Source organism: Myripristis murdjan, chromosome 8 (genome assembly GCF_902150065.1).
Source record: "Myripristis murdjan chromosome 8, fMyrMur1.1, whole genome shotgun sequence".
Taxonomy (NCBI): domain Eukaryota; kingdom Metazoa; phylum Chordata; class Actinopteri; order Holocentriformes; family Holocentridae; genus Myripristis; species Myripristis murdjan.
This window is the reverse complement of record NC_043987.1, coordinates 23,512,928-23,530,307: the sequence shown is the minus strand read 5'-3', so window position 1 is coordinate 23,530,307 and position 17,380 is coordinate 23,512,928. Positions and strand designations below refer to the sequence as shown.

Here is a 17,380-nt window from a genome sequence, read left to right as displayed (position 1 = left end):
AACATCAAAAACGACACTAAAATAATCAATGAAAACTAACACCGCTTTTTGTTTTTGACTAAAACTAACTCCTTGCAATTAGACTGAAACATAATGACATAATGATGAAGCATTACCACCAATTTTTTTTAATTTTATTTATTTATTTATTTATTCATTCATTCATTCATTCATTCATTTAGATGCAGCACATTTTTGTTTAACACAAAGTTTGATTTAAAAAAAAATATTTTCTGTGTGGTCAACTTCAGTGCAAACGTTACTTTATCGGTTACTGTCAGTGTGCTGGTCATCTTTTACTGGCAATAAAAAAAAAAAGGAGAAGAAAATCATTTTATTATGGAAATCCATAACCGGAAATACAATCTTATCCTGTTTGAACTTGACAGATCTCCCGCTAGATGCTTATTCGGCCGACGCCTACTGATAGAGCCGTGGTAAGTTACGAATCTTTATTTTCCCTCAAATTTAACTTGTTTTACCCGGTTAACAGTTTACTAGCCTTGATTTGTTTGCCTTTTTTTGAACGAGAGAAGGATTTCCAGTGTCGTTCACTTCACTACGGTTGGCACAAGGAAGCTCTCAAGTTGTTAATAATGCAGCTGTGTGAAATGGCGGTGATTGTAGGAAGAAGGAAGTTATGATAAAAATGTTTTAGCAGCGGGGCGGACAGACTCTGTCGAAGGAGACGCTTCACTGCTGCAGGAGAGGATTATTTGAGGGGAAAAAAAACATGCTATGAGTAAAAGTTAGCTATAAACATCAGCGTTGGAGCCTGTATATCCCGCTGTAACCGGAGGAAGTTGTGTTGACATGTTGTATGTTTTGCCATTATCAGCTTTTTTCCCCCAGCTTTTCTTGGTTTTTCTATGTCGAGCCCAATTTTGCTGCTTGACAATGCACAAGTAGTTCTTAGCTTGGGGACTAAAGAGCCTCTTTGGCCCCGACTCAAACTTCTGGCCTGCATTTAAAAAGCATTTAAAACTCAGCAGGCCTTGGATGGGATGGGAATGCATGTAAGGCAGCATTTGTGGATGGGTTATTCACTGCAACATCATTTTTCCCTAGTCAAAACCCTAATTCAGCATACCTATGATTATATTTTGCCTGGTCAAAACCATTAATTTTAGGTATATGTGATTACATTTTGACCAGTAAGATTCAAACTATTTGCTATTTGTGTGTATGGGGTTTCTCATTACAGATATCTGCAGCTGAATTATGATTAGTCGCAATTCTTTCTGTATTCAGCTGAATTATGGCTTCAGATATCTATAGTTTAATTCTGACTGGTCCTAATTCCAGGTTAAGAGATCTTTAATTCCACTTAATTCAAGCTATCTTCATTGTCCTTTTTTTTTTGGAGATCTTAAATTACGTTTTAACTAGTCAGAGTGATGTAGATATCTCAAACTGGAAGTAGGACTAGTCATAATTTGGGTTAAGTGCTGATATCTATAATCAAGTTGTAGACATCTTGAAATGGATTTTGGTTAGATAAATCTCAAACTTTCATTCCGCCTAGTTAAAATGTAATTGCAGATACCTTGAATTTACAGTTTTACCAAGGGGAAATGACAAGTGGGAGGTGACTTGCCAGTTTTAACATTTAATAGCTTGACTGGATATGTATTTCAGGTCTTTTAACTTGTACAGCACTTTGGTTCAACTTTGTTGTTTTTAAATGTGCTATATAAATAAAGTGGTATGGTATAGTATCCGTTATCCATTTTTTCTGAGTCCAAAAGAACATTTCAGAACTTCACCATGACCTCCTAGGACAACCTTTGCCATTCATGTGTGTGAGATTTCTCATCACAGACATCAGCAGCTCACTTGTAGATATCAGCTGTGTGAATTGCAGATACCTACAGCTGAATTATGACAAGTCGTAATTCCAGTGTCAGATATCTACAATTTAACTCTGACAAGTCATGATTCCAGTTCAAGATATACTTAAAATCCCTTAATTCAAGACATCTACCTTGTTCTTTTTAGATATCTTAATATAAGTTCTAACTAGTCAGAATGACATTGTTGATATCTTGAACTGAAATTACAACTAGTCATGAATTTAATTGTAGATATCTGAAGCTGTAATTATGTATAGTCAGAATTCAGTTGTAGATATCCACACATTGCCGATATCTACAGGAGGATTGTGGATACCTGAAATTGAAAACCCAATACACATGAACTGCAAAAGTGAGGTCATTTGTCCTAGGAGAATGACATTGTGTGTATCTGAAATGACAATTGTGGACAGGAAGGTTGTCATTGTGGATGTGACCTGAAATGTCCTGTTTGATCAGTCAAAACCAAATTACAGATATCTGTAAGTATCGTTTTGACTAGTCAGAATGACGCTGTAGATATCTTGAATTAAAAGTGAACTGGTCGCAGTGTAATTACAACTAGTCAGAATGATGTTGTGGATATCTTGAGTTAAAAGTGAACTAGTCACAGTGTAATTACGACTAGTTAAAATGACGTAGGTATCTTGAGTTAAAAGTGAACTTGTCACAGTGTATTTATGACTAGTCAAAATGGCGTTGGATCTGTAATGTTAATTCTGGAAAATCAGATTCAGCTAATAAATGTTTAAGTTATACATATGGCATTAAAACCATGCCAAAATCCAAATGCTGATGTTTCTGCCATTAAAGTGTGGTTATTGTCTTGCTATGAACTTTACCATCACTCATGCAGCACTGTTTTGTGTTGTTATTGTTGTTTGTTGGTGCATTTCTGTTTTTTTTTCCTCACTGTAATACATAGCAATAGCATAATGTTTTGGCATTTCTAGAACTGATGACAGACTGGAAAAATGCCTTTGAAATTTGAGTAATTTCCAAACACCATGCATCGATTCACAGGTACTACATGGCCTGGTGGTCAGTCTTGACAGGGTCGAGTCAAAAATGGACTTTTCTCACACAGTTAGGGAGTGAAAACATCTACCACTGGTGCTAAAGTGTGAAGCTATAAATGTCAAAGAATGTGGTTGAGACAAGGGAAGCTTCTTCATACCGTAATATACTTTACACTAAAACATGTTTTAGAGAAGGTTGTGTGATAAACGTCATTGTGGTCTTTAATTCAATTCAGTTCAGTTCATATATGTTTTGCCCAAGGAAGCTGTAAATGCACAGAAGTATTAGTGCTCATATCAGTGAATAAGAATAAGAACATAGCCGGCAAACAAAAGCATGATAACATGTAACATAAATATCAATCTGTTACTGAGTAAAGTTATTCAAAAAAGGTGAGCAGAGACCTTGGGTAGCCATGCTGAGCATATCTGCATTTGACTGTATCTGAAGTTGGAAGGCAGAACTGTGTGGAAAAATATTTGCTGGGATTTGTTGTCTTTTTCTTTTTGCTTAGTATGTGGTATTTTTAATCATAGCCTCAGTGTGAATAAAATATACAATCTATCATTTTCCCCCCTCCGCTCCTCATGAAATCTTTGGCCCATTAGTGAGAGGCAAAGCACAAATTTTCTTCACAATGTAAACCCTCAAGATTTAATTAGCTAATTGAAGGTTTATGATTTATAGTGTTATGCTGCTGTCTATTGTCTCTACCCCAAAGTAATGCATCTGAAGCATCCATTTTGCCCCGCCAGCACCTTTATCACACTGTAATGGCAGGTCTTCCTTCACCGTAGCTGTAGTGACAGTATAACAGGAAAGACGGAGGGTGTGACGGGACAGAAACCACGAGTCGTACTTTAACCTGTGCAGTCGTAGCATGTGGATGCTTTCCAGATTGCATCGGACAAGTGCATTGGTTTAGCCCAGCACTGGGACACTTTCCTGAGAAGTGGCTGGCTTTGCCCTCAGGAATGCTGTGCCTGGGTTGTGTGTATTCTGGGGCCAACTGGAGGTTGAGCCCCCCTTAACTGTCCTTACTAAAGGCTTTGGTATTTTGTTAATCTGAGTGGGAGTGCAGTGTAAGTCGGTGGCCATTCACCAAGCCCAGTTTGTATGTGCAGTTGAGTGTGTCTCTTGTGCTGTGGCCTGTTTTTGCACCGATGTTTCCTGTATTGTTTGGTCTTATACTATAATCCTAACATGAACTGTGTGAACCCCATAGATCATATATTTTCATTCAAAGTGAAAGCATCCATTCATATGTAAGATGTTAAATGCATTTCAAACGATTTATCAATATCATCGATATCATGATATGAGACTAGATATCACCTAGGATTTTGGATGTCATTGTGATATGGCGAAAGTGTTGTCCTTTACTGGTTTTATTGGCTGTGTTACAGTAAAAGGATGTGATTTTCTGAACTTAGACGGGTCTAGCCCTTATTTTATTTGCTTGTACCTGCTTCTTTTCCAAATATCTTCCTCTTATCTTATGAAAGCATCAATAGTCATTCCTTGTGTTTAGTCCAGATATCGTGATATCTGATGATGCCCATATTGCCCAGACCGATGTGGGTGGTGCTGAAAACACAAAATGCATCTCTTGAGTGTTTGCCAGGAAGTTTTTCCCAGGCAAGGCCTACCAGACACCTGAGCAGGTGTTTGGAACAGCAAATTCATACAGTTTGGATTATAGTTATGTAATTGGTGATAGACAGAAGGAAACCAGCTATTTATTTACATGAATGTGTCACATATCATTTTTTTTAACTGGTTTTCCAAGTATTTTTGTCACTCTGCAAGCAGTTTACTTTTCACTGAGGAGCGAATAGGCAACTTTCAAGTTGTTGTTCTGAAGTTCCTATATCCTGTAGTGGTTCTTTTATGAGTGTGTTGTTATGCTCATGAAAGGAAATACAAAAAGGAAGTGAGATTAATTCCAGATAGAGATAGAAGACCGACTTTTCCCGCTCTGACGCCTCACAAACCAACTGACAGCTCACACGTTTGCTGCTGGTTTCAAATATTTTCAACTGACAAATTACATGTTTGCTGCCCGTTCTCTTGATGGCAGATATTTTCCATAATATGGTCCTCATATTTTGGTCCTCATATATATTTTTGATGGTCCATGATCCCCAGAACACAACAAATTATTTAAATTTAGTTCTATATATTGTATGAATTTTCACTGTTTAGTGCATAGTACCACTCTGTAGTGCTTGGCCAAGTTGGGAGTAATGACAACCACAGAAAAAAAAAGGTTAGAAACTCTTGAAACTTGAATGACGTAATGCTGTGAAGGATAGTTAGTCATAGACTAGATTGATCGGCAGCTGTCTCAGGAGTCTGTGAATATGGTTAACGTCACAGGCATAAAGTGCTTTTACTCGAGCTACACGTCATTAACAAATTGATTATTTGTCTATTGTCTGTTTGACGTTTGCCCTAGAACGTCTTTAATCCATAAAGCTGACAGTAATGATGATGTCCACATTGAAACATTGCGATGGATGATGATATGGGCGCAGGGAGTGGGGGTTTTCTGTCCATCTTTTGCACAGTTTTTTGGCTTTTTACTCACAAAGCTTTTATTGCACTTACAGTAATGTATCAAGCCTAGCTGTCGTTAACTTGAGTACTTCACCCGGTTTACTCTTTCTCCTCTACTCCGCTCTATGGAGCGCACTCTCACATGGAGGATTCAACCCCACCCTTGCTGAAACTAGTGCAACTCTAAATGACAGCAAAATGCACAAATCACGATCTGGTTGAGACTTAGTGGTTGATGGCTGTCGGTCAGCGGCGATGGACCAACCCTTCGCTGTGGTAGGTTTAGTGGAAGTGTTTGTGGCCACAATTTGTTAAAATACAGAAAAAGTACATAACTGTTGACATTGTTCATGGTTCATAGTTTTACACATGAAATCAAAGAGGAACTTGAGTTGGATATTAAGGTCACATTTCTCTCTAGATAAACAGACATCCTTTCATTTAGATAAAGGGAAGGGACCGAGCAAATCAGCCAGCCCTGTTGGAGGGAACAAAGGAGGGGGGAATATGGGGAAGTGGAGATGCATTTCCCATAAGTCACTGTCAGCCAATTGCAGCTCCTCCCCCCTGTTGGCTGAGAGCCAGGATCAAGCAGAGCAGAGCATAGCGGAAAGGAGAGACAGCGCTTAGACGTTACTGAAAGTCAGATTTTGCAGGGACCAAGGAAACCAACAGAGCGCCTTGTTTTATCGATGTAGATGACACATTATTTAGCGCCGGCACTCAGAAGAGGGACAGCAACTCAAACTGGCCTCTGTCGGTATGTCTGGATGTCTTTCTCTACCCATACTGTTTGTTTTTGTGGTCATGTTTATTTCAGTGGGTTTGTCTCTGCTTCCTCTCCATTTGAATTCAGTTGGGGTGTGGTGTTGAGCTGTGTTTGTGGAGCACCGGTGCATATGCGGCGTCCTCAGAAGGAAGTGAATAGCAGAGTTGCTTTGTCCTAGATATGTTCTGCAGCTTGTGAAGTCAGCGCACAAGGTAATCCAAGTCAATACCTAAATCAAGTCTAACTTAGTTGTCTGTGATATTAGCCGTGCGAGTGAGGTGTTGACTACATTCGTTGTCATTTTTCCAGAGTATTTAGTAGTATTAGCAGACATTATGAGTCAGCCATATACTTGCAGTACTCTAGCTCACCAGCTTCTCCCTGTTAAAAAGTTCTCTGTGAAGAAAGAATTGAAAGCAACAGGGAGAAGCAGAGGTCAAGTGCAAAATAGACACACTGATGCAATATGCTGCAACTGTAACCCCAAAGTTCTAAATTACTGTTTACCAAACCCCTGCCTCTTCAATTATCTGCATTTGATGCATGTCACCACTGTTGAGATAAAAGGACTGAGTTTGAGTGTGGTGACTTAACACACATACTTTGCACATTTTAGTCATTATCATTCCAAGCTGTTGGAAGTTCATCATGTGAAACTTTATTGGAAATCCAGCCTTGTCTAGCTTAATGTGCTTGTTTCCATAAGGCTATAGTTTACTTCCTCTCACTGAAGCAATGTACTTGCGTTTAACTTCACAGTTGCAACTGTCAAAACAAGGCCAGGGTTTAGTTTCCTGCCTCATCTGCCCACCGCAAGCTTAGTCTCAGTAAATTTCCGACGGTTGAGCTTTTGTGTATCAGTCTTGATACCTAAGCCTGACGCTGTCAGAGTCAGATAGGGCTTCACTTTAAGGAAGCCATAAAATAGCAGATTGATATTCACTTCATTGCAGCTCAATTGTGACATTGTTCCTGTTTAGTGAGTGCAAAGTGCAGTTCACCAGAGTAATGCTCTTGGTAGGTAGTAAAACATTTTTGCCATGCATGATTTCTATTGGCAGTCCTGGAAATGACAAGAAACTGCTCTTGCTTTGTGATCCCAAAGCAGATTGTAACAGGTTGCACTAACAGAAGAACAGATGCATCTTGCACCACAGGTTGCTGGTCGCTTTCGTAGTATATACTTTGGCTGACAAATTGCTCATACTGCTCTGTTTGTTTCTAACTCCAGCAGTTGAAATGGAGGTGAGACAGAGGATTTTCAACTCGACCGCACCTTTTTCCGGGTCGTCCCAAGCTGAGCTGAAGGGATCCTACCCGAGCTGCCCAACCCCGGACCAGGAGACAGAGGAGGAGGAGGAGGAGAATGAAATCAAAATGGCCTTCATGCCTTTTTTCCCCCCTTTTATAAATAAACTGCTGACACAAGGGACTGCAGAACAAGTGGGAGAAGGGCCATTGAAGAACTCAACCTTCATCGCCCAAGCCGAATGTAATTATAGCCTATTCAACTTGTTTAACATATAACCTTAAATACTTATGTCCAACTGAGACTTGAATCTTAAGCTAACACCTCTTCTCTCTCCAGGTGAAACCCAGGATTCCCAAGAGTTTAGTCCATCCTGTTCTGAACGCTCCTATGTCCTCTCCCCCAACTGCTTCAGCAGGTACGACATTACGTTTACCTCCATAACAAGGCCTCAGCACTTCACTCCACCTTAACCGTCTGTTATTTATTTATTTAGTTTGTTAGTTCAAACATGTAAAAGGAAAGTGAACATAAGAGCAAACAGAGAAAATGAAAGTTTCCATCAATGAACAGCTCAGTGCAAAATAATTTATCAGAACACACAAATATTTGAAAAGGACTGGGGAGAAGTGCAGACTTATTGAATCCCACCCCTTCTCCATCAGTTAATGATTGATGATTATTCAGTTATTTTTACAGATTCTTAATTTTGTTTAAATAGAAGGTAATTAGGTAATATCATACACAAACATATTACTTATATATTAGTTATAGCCATATTATGTAATTACTCTTTTCTATATGTAAATATATGACATCATATAGTATACAACATATGTTTATACTTTATGAATACACCCACATACCCATATCCAACTCTTTACATATTTACAGTTGTTATTTACAGACAGAAATACATCAATCCCTGTGAATACCTGATGACTGTCAAACCCCATATTCACCCCTGAGAGTTTTTTTTTTTTATGAAATTGCCCTTTAGATTATAACTCCCATCTCGATCCCAGAAAACACTTTGAATATTCTCTGGCAGTGACGTATTTTTAGCTTTGAACATTATTTGTGCTGTTTGAAATTTCACAATATCCATAAATTTAAATAATTTTGACTTTAGGAATAATATGATGGTGTGGTTCAGATATCCGACATTGTGAATGATTTTGCAGAATGACCGGTGAATACAGTAAACTTTTGTAGTTGTTGTGCCAGACCTCTGCAGAGTAACTTAATTATGGTAGTTTAAAATGTGGAGTCATTTGTAATGCAGAAGATACTTAACTTTATGTAATACTGAAATGCTTATTGAACGTTTATTTCGTACATGTTTTATGTGAGATTTTTTGTTGATTTTTATCATGTATTGTGACACCAGAAATTTAATTTCATGAACTCTTTCAGTGTTTACCCCATCGATGTGGACCTGCACCTGTGCACCAACCTCATGTTGACCAAACAGCATTAATTTAGTTTTGTGCAAATTTAATGATAGTTTGTTACTATCAAACCAGACTTTTAATTTGCACATTTCTGAATTGATCTCCTCTAGCAGTTAATTTAAGTTGTCCCCAGAGCAGAAAATATCTTTCATTACCATCCAGAGTGTACATGTCACAATGAAATTCACATTATACCCATACTTTTTCCCTCAGTCATTCCTCGGAGCACAACAATGTGGCATGCCCGACGACGGCCTCCATCCAGGAACCAAACAGCTCTCCGGCGCACCTCAAGTCCAGGAAGAAGGCCCGCAAAAGACAGAAGCGCAAGGAGAAAAAGAAAGAGGAGAAGAAGAGGGAGAAGCAACGACAGAGACATCGAGTGCCTTCTGGAGTCCCTGAACAGGAGAGTGGAAGTTCTCCGGTTCAGATCCAAGTAAGAGCCTTGATTGTTATTGACATCTCAAAGCATTTTATATACAAAACCACTTGTAGAGATGTTACTGTAACCATCAGTAAGAAGTACGCTCATGAAGTACTCGAAATATTCTCAAAGAGGCTTGCATTGTTTTCTTGTGAATCATCTTTGAGAGTAAACTGCAACATTCTTAAGTAGTCTGAGCCTCTACCTCTAGACATCCTGGTGCAAACATTGGCCTTCCTGTGTTGTGGTTGTGAATGACTGAACTCGGACAAAGCTGCCTCTCATGGCCTTGAATCCTCAGCCCTTGAGCCATTGGCAGTTATCGTCACCTGCTGATGAAAGCAGTGCTTCATCTGGTGCAATCTCCTTGACGTTTGCTTGTCTCTCTCGTAGGAGGTGTCTCTTGGACGGACAAGCATCAGCAGTACCTCTTGCAGCAGCAGTTTTGAAAGCTCAGAGGCGCAGGAGAGGGGCCCTCTTCCGTACGGCCGACAGATCTACAACAGGGGCTCCAGCTGCACTCCTCTGGTTTGGAATGACGAGCTCTGCAGCCCCTTCTCAAATCTCCCTTCCTATGGGCAGGACAGTGACACAGACTCCTCCCTCAGCAGTGTGGGAGACTGTACATTGGCCCTGGCCGGACTCAGGGGCAGTGTCAGTCAGGGTGACCCATGCTTTGCAGGCCCCTTTTGTAAAGCTGTGGAAAGGGATGTGAGGGAGGATGAAGAGGAGCTGTCAGCAACCAGCTCTGTCATCAATGAAGGAATAATCTTTTACAATGATGTAGGTTTCACTTCTATCAGAGTGTCTTTGCTAAAAATTAACTAACTTCTGATTAACTTTGAGTTACCTAACTGACTTGACCCTCCTTTTCTCTTGTTAGAACATTCAACTGGTGGATTCTGAATACAGGGAGGGGAGGGAGTACGTCCTCTCAGAGTTCATCAAGGAAGGCTCCTATGGCGAAGTTCACAGGGCTCGCGATGTCAACACGGGCTTCAGAATCGCTGCCAAAAAGGTATCGCAGGCCTCCTGCCCCGCTCTGTGTTTTTCCAGTGTCTTGTTTTAGAGTGTGCTCTATCTGATTGCTGACTTATTTATTGTTTCCTGCACTCCTCACAGATCCCCCTGAAGAGTTTCAGCAGTGAGGAGGTGGGTGCGTGGAGTGCCCTCAAGTCTCCCCGTGTGGTGGAACTCTTTGGAGTGGTGAGAGAAGGGCCTTATGTCGTCCTCCTCATGGACCAAAAATCTGGTAAACAAACCTTACTTCTGTTATATACACATAATACATACTGTCAGCCATCTCATTTACATGTTGCTATTGAGGTTGAGGGTGAGGTCGGAAATTGTTGGGTGAAATGTCGTGGGTAGTATAAACCCACATGTTGGTGCAACGTCAGGATAATGCAGTTTTCAAGTGTAGATGATTATGGTTGTGATCAGTGTCGAGGCATGTAAGTGGGTGGTTCCAGGATGCATGAAGTTTGTCTTTGAGGTGTTGTTGGACAGACTCAACCAGATACCTCTCATGCAAGATGCCTACTTGGCAAACCCAAACACATACTCAACAGCCAACACCCAAACCAGTTTCCTCCACATGTTTAAAATAACACCAAGGATAGTCGCACCATTTTATGCATATTGGTAAATGTTGCTGTCACATGGTCTTAGTTCCTGCCCTGACCTCATCTGTGATTGCAGGCTCCCTGGGACAGCTGATAGCAGAGCGGGGCCGGCTGCCGGAGGACTTAAGCCTCCACTACCACTGGCAAGTCCTCGCAGCGCTGGAGTACTTAGTGAAGAAGAGAGTGGTACATCTAGATGTAAAGGGTAGGTCAAACTCATGGCTGTTTGCATAACACCTTCTTCAGAAAATGTATGCGTTAGGAAATAGTAAAACAGATTCAAGTAAAATGTCAAAAATCTCCTTCATGGAGTTGACCTTCTGAAAACTGAGCAGGCCTTTTGAAATTAGAACCACACTGATTCATCGCTGAGGTTTGACATGCCTAAATCATGTCTCAAATTCGCTCATTATTTTATACACTTAAACAGTTTATCTACGACCCCACTGGTTTTTTCTCAGATGACATGACATGAGACACATGTAAAGAGCTCTCAGCATTATTCATTATTTTAAAAAATAGGAAACACATAAGAAATATGAGTAATTCAGTGTCTGATAAAAATATTTGAGTAAACATCTCATTTTTCCTACTGCAGTAAAGGACGTAATGAGAGAATTTGAGAATTAAAAATGACTAAATCGATTCAAGAAACAGACATGTTGACAACGGTTACATTTAGTTATGTTGTTTCAGTGAAAATTATTTATTGTCTGAAGATGTTAACAAGAATAAGATAACATCCCTGTACTTTTCTAGATGCTGACACTTTGTGGTGGTTGTTGTTTTTTACTGTTGGATTTATTGTTAGTTGCTCTGGATAAGAGTGTCTGAAATATTAATGCAAATGTGAAAATGTAAAATGTAGCCTATACCCCAAATATAACATTTAAAGTGGAAACTGCGACTACAACAACCACTTCTCCTACTGCTCACTGCTATTACTGCAGTTAAATGAATTGAATGAATATAAATGACACCTAATGCACTTTAGACTCTGAAGATAAATTAATTCATCAGCTATTACACATATAAAAACCGAATTTAGCACAACGGAACAGACTATGTACAACAGAATGTGTCACCTTGGCTTTTGCTTGTTATGGTATCTGCTGGAAAACAAATAAAGTACAGAAAGAGCAAATCAGATTTGTAATTAGTTCTCATCAGAAGGGTTTTGTGGCTCTTTGTGCAGCTGTTGTGTGGAACACTAGTGTCATAGATGTTGCCTAGATCTGATCTGTAACACCTGTGTTGTGAAACCAGACTACCACAGAGAGGACGACAGGCTGGGAATTTCCCACAGTGTGACTCACCACTGCTGTGCAGAGACAGCGCATGTGCACACCATCAGGAGAGAAAAGAAAGAAAGACAGAAAGGGAGAGCGAGACAGAGAGGGGGATGGTAGGAGGAGGAGGAGGAGGAAGTACTTAGCAAGAAAGGGGGAAAATAAGTGCAAGGAGATACAAACAGCAGGAGAAAATGAAATGGAAAAAAAGAAAGAAAGAGGGAGAGAGAAAACCGAATGAGAAACTTTGCGAGAGCGAGTTATAGGAAGATCACAATTCAGACTAATGCCGGCAGGAAGACAAACACGGTGTGGGCCTGTCGAAGCTCAAGCGCCATCTGGTGTCTGTAGTAGCCAAAATAAAACAAAGTTTCAGTGCCAGATCTCTTCACCTGCTGGGTGTCTGTTACTAGTCCCCACATTCATTCCACGTTAAAGTGTTGTGTACAGCAGCTGTCCCTCAGTGACTTAATATTACCCTGTTGTATTCTGCCTCTGTGATCCACAAACCAATCAGTGAATGTGTAGTTACCCTGTTGCTCAATATGTCTTCCACAAGCAATTAGCAGCATCAAGCAGTGTGAAAATTATTATTACAGCTGATTATCATTTCTACTTATTTCTCACAGCTGACAATGTGTTGCTCTCTGATGATGGCAAAGAGACCTTCTTGTGTGACTTTGGACACGCAGAGCGACTCGACAATCACGGGCAGAGCCTCAGTGGGTCCAAAGGTAACAAAGTACAACTGCAGACATTTACTTGTGAAATCATTTACATGCAGAAGTCATGTACTTTGTCAACAGCTTCCATCTCTCAGTCCTCACTGTTTTTCGATCTTAATTGAATACAGATCTGAAGGGCACAGAGACTCACATGGCCCCTGAGATTGTAAAAGTGCAACCCCGTGGAGCCAAAGCAGATGTGTGGAGCAGCTGCTGTATGTTACTGCACATGCTCAATGGGTGTCAGCCTTGGACGCGATACTACACCTGCAGACTTTACCTGAAGGTATTCTTCACAGTGACACGGATACAAACCAGCCCGTTCATCACAAATATTCAGTCTTAACATTCACAGCATTCAAATCAGACCATGAGATTGTCTGTGTTTTAATTTTTTTCAGATTGCCAATGAGCCTCCGCCTGTAAGAGAGATCCCACAGGACTGCAGTCTCCTCACAGCTGAGGTTATAAAGGCAGGACTTCAGAAGGACCCGCTCAAGAGAGCATCGGCCTCCAGCCTCAAAGAGAAAACAGCCAGAGCTCTGAAAGAGGGTAACTAAATCAGCATTGCAAATTTTCAAATCAGGCTGATGGTAATACAGTGCAGCTTACATACAGTTTGTCGCATATTATAAATTACGTTTTTTCTGTTGTGACATCACCAAAATTATATGGAACATTCCAAATGATGATGCAAGCCCACTTCACGATTTTCATTGGATGTAACTCCAAAATAACTTGGTTGCATGTAACAAAAAAAAAAAAAAAGTTTCACATGTAACCTGTAACATGTAACAGTGCAAATAGTGTGTTTCTTTACCAGCAGCTGTATGAAGGTTATTTTGTGTCTGATTACAGTGGGGGGACTCATGAGCCAGGTGAGGGGACCCTACACCGAGCCCCTGCATATTGTCGACAAACCCCCCGACCCCCAGCAACACTTCACCAGCAGAGTCGACTCTGAGGATGAGGACCATCAAGAGTTTGAGGTGAAATTGATGAGCCCCTGGAAGGGAAGGGAGCTTCATGACGATGAGGAGGAGGATGATGATGAGGATGATGATGTTGAAGACAAGGAAGCTGATCCTGATAAGACATCAAACACAGGCTCTCCTACCTGTCCACAAACACTCATCTCTGAGCCAAACCACAAGTTGGGCAGCAACAACACTGTGTCTGAGCTACGCAAACTGGAGCGGGGTGAGGTTTCTTTTAATATTCTATACATTTCCTTTTGTCACATGAAAGACTCGGCAATTCCTCCTCATTGCCTTTGTGTTTGTGTGCAGATTTCTACCTGAGCAGTTTGTCCCAGCTGCATTCTGCTGAGATGCAGGAACAGCTCTTGTCTTGCCTCAGCAGTGACTGCTACTCCAGCCGGGAACCATGGGACAAGAAGGTAACACATCTCTAAATTACTCCACAGAGGTATGGAGGAGATGGTTGGGAGTCTATGAGAACAAACAAACATTCAGGCTAAGATCATCACCATATATAAGCAGTTTCATCCTTCTGCTACTGCGCTCCAAAACTGGTTTAGAGAAAAGAAATTCTCAAATCTCAAAAGAGGTTGAGGGGCTGTAGCAGGAGATGTATGATTTTGGATTGCTAGCTCAAACCCTTGTTTAGTCATCATGTACTCCAACTGTGTTCTTCATATTTCCTCAAATTAATTTAGAGCCTAATATGTGCCTGGAACCAGCACTACATATTTGCTGTGACACACATGCATTCAAATCGGGTGTGACAGTTCTTCAAGGGGGCTGGTTCCTGGCAAGACAGGGCTAGCTTAGCCACAGCTGAATCATCACAGAGGTACACTGAAATGCAAAACAGCTGGACAGAGATCCTAAATGGAAGTTTGTCCAAGTCTGTTGATGTTTGTGTTGCAAACCCTAAGAAGCTGTTGCAGCGTTGGCATTCTGTAATTGGGTGAATCGCATATGAACATTTGCGAATCATGTACTTTTGATGCCCTGAAATGGTGTTGCTTGTACAAAAAGAGCTCTTGTTTCATCCAATTTGGCTGAAGTAAAACCCATTGTTCTGCCTTTGTTATTCTTCCTTTACCTCATATCCCAGGACTCTGGCCGCTGGTCCATGAGCCCAGGAGATGACTTCAGCTCTGGGGTGTTCTCCTACAGCAGTCAACCAGATGGACAAGTTTTCAGTACAGACTGGCTGGGTCACATACAGCTCCCACCACCCTGCTGTTTTGAGGGTGAGATGTCTCCCTCCTCATATAAACTACCAAATTTTGTAACCAGCTGATACCGTGTGCTTTGGCTTGATGCGCGCCTGTCTTTCTGGTCTGTGATCGGCTCAGGAGTGGACGTCTGCATCAGAGATTTCAACAGGAGAAGCATCCGCATCCGAGAGACGCGCCGGGTGAAGGTGGGCCACATTGCCACTGGAATCAGCGATCAGGTGGGGGCTTCTTTGCTATCTTGCTCCAACATGACCACTCACATTTGTCCATCCCAGTTTTGTAAAGAGTGAAGTTATACTCATAGTTTGTGTGTCCCTCCCCTGTAGATCTCTGAGAGGGTTTTCACCCTGGAAACCCAAGAGGGACAGCAGGTTGCTCACGATGAGGAGGTGCAGGAGTCTGGGCTCGAGCTCTGCTGTGTTTCAGCTCCAGACTTCAGCCCTGGCTGGAGATGGAGGATCAGAGACGGGGTGCTGGAGACAAGATAGAGCCATCAACTCTTCACCATCCAACAGCCACCCAGTCATCACAGCCACATGCTGGATTGTGTTCAATTATTTTAGATATGTGCCCTTTTTGTGTCTGTCATTGTGCCAGGATCATGATGTTTATACAAAGAAGCTATCAAAGTTTACTTTTTTCAAATGCCTGTCTTAATAGTTTAAATGTTAGGAGAGAAAGCATTTCTGTAGCATTTTATTTGTCTGTACGGCACTTATGTTCAAATGAAAGCACTGAGTTCATGTGACCACTAGAGCGTTTACATCTGTTTCACATCTTGCTTGTAGCTTTTTGTTTGTTTGTTTGTTTATTTTTATCAAGCCATTAAACAGTAAAATGACCTATATTGCAGAGTGTATGGTTATTTTATGACCTCACTTCATCCACTCACTCAACTTCATTCATGAAATTAGTAATTAATGCTGTAATAATTAATTAATTATTGTGGTAATTTGTTAATTATCACATTATTCACTGCACAATCCATGTTCATGTTTATGAATGACAACTACAAGACATTATCACTGTAGATGGGCAGGGATTTGGGAAGGCAAACAATTTAGAGACCCTCTTTCTTTTTCCATTATGAGTAAAGTGGACAAACAGGGTTGATTACATTTTGCTAATAAACGCTACTATGCATTTTGGCATTTTATAGGTGCAACGCTGCAATGCTCTGCTAGTATCAGTAACAGGTTTTTCAACCACATTGCTTGGCTGATAACTTATATGAAGGGTGAGTATGAAGGCAATACGGCAACGCTTAGTACTATGAACAAATGTGTTGTTGCCTGTAAAACTGAAACTCTTATCAAGTAGGTCACCCAAATACTTACAGTACCTGACAACTTCCACAGATTGGGCATTCATTTTTTTTTTTTTTTTTTTTTTTAATGCAAGGCGTGTTGTTATTGCTACTGAGTCTTAGCTCTTCACTTGGCTTGAATTAATTACAAGAGCACTGTGTACGCCAGCTGAGCAAATTCTCAATATGGATGTCCACCTATAGTTAAAACAAGTTTTTCTGACCTGATGCCATGCACAGTCAGACATTCTGAGGCAGAGGGGAAAGAAAGTCCTTTATCCATCGAGGTGAATCAGACATAACCATCAAGAGCCGACAGCTTTTGCAACACAATAAGTTCTTGTATGGTGTTAAAGGCTGCCCTGAAATCTAAGAATAAAACAGTGTAAACATATGTAAAACTTTAGCAAGCATACAAATGTAGAGTCATATTATTATAGTACTCTGGACATGTCTATTTTCACTTGTACTTTGAGCCCTGTTGTAAAATAGGCCCATATATCTCTGTTGCGCATTTAGGAAAGAGAATAACCACACTATAATAACAGGCCTATGAATCACATTAGATTGAATTTAGTCTACATTCCTGGACAATTAATTCAGTAATGTAATATACAGGAACAATGAAATAATTCTTCTGGCTAAACTGCGTGCAGAATCCACAAGAATGTTCATTTTTCTAAATAATGCAAGAAATAATCATCTGTGTCTCAGTTTTATCTTATGTCTCTCAGGTAATGACAACACTGATTTATATTTTGGAGTCCATATTGCAGTACTGTATATCAACAGGCCGGCACTTCTTCCTCACTAAAAGTACAGGATAATCAAGCTGCTACTTAAGCTATTTAACCAGAAGGTGGCGCTAGAACAAGCAACTTTACCCTTGGTCTTATAA

General features: G+C 40.6%; 1 protein-coding gene across 2 annotated transcripts; it reads left to right on the top strand.

Moving 5' to 3' along the window:
- The first annotated feature begins 374 nt into the window (after positions 1–374).
- Positions 375–16,023, top strand: map3k14a (mitogen-activated protein kinase kinase kinase 14a). Of its 2 annotated transcripts, XM_030059052.1 has the most exons (17): positions 6,074–6,192; positions 6,289–6,413; positions 7,433–7,693; positions 7,790–7,868; positions 9,118–9,340; positions 9,722–10,111; positions 10,212–10,346; positions 10,451–10,580; positions 11,030–11,158; positions 12,872–12,976; positions 13,096–13,253; positions 13,369–13,519; positions 13,826–14,167; positions 14,257–14,366; positions 15,050–15,188; positions 15,294–15,394; positions 15,503–16,023. In XM_030059052.1, the coding sequence occupies exons 3-17, from the start codon at positions 7,441–7,443 to the stop codon at positions 15,662–15,664; spliced, it is 2,607 nt and encodes an 868-aa protein (XP_029914912.1). In that variant the 5' UTR covers positions 6,074–6,192; positions 6,289–6,413; positions 7,433–7,440; the 3' UTR covers positions 15,665–16,023. The 2 variants fall into 2 exon arrangements, with proteins under 2 accessions (XP_029914911.1, XP_029914912.1); XM_030059051.1 differs by lacking the exons at positions 6,074–6,192; positions 6,289–6,413 and adding an exon at positions 375–437.
- Positions 16,024–17,380: the final 1,357 nt, after the last annotated feature.

Bases quoted from the DNA above. Each gene is read 5' to 3' on its own strand.
- map3k14a (XM_030059051.1), top strand. From the start codon at position 7,441: ATGGAGGTGAGACAGAGGATTTTCAACTCGACCGCACCTTTTTCCGGG. The intron at 9,341-9,721 runs GTAAGAGCCTTG...TCTCTCTCGTAG, and splicing joins GTTCTCCGGTTCAGATCCAA to GAGGTGTCTCTTGGACGGAC. The intron at 15,189-15,293 runs GTGAGATGTCTC...TGATCGGCTCAG, and splicing joins ACCACCCTGCTGTTTTGAGG to GAGTGGACGTCTGCATCAGA.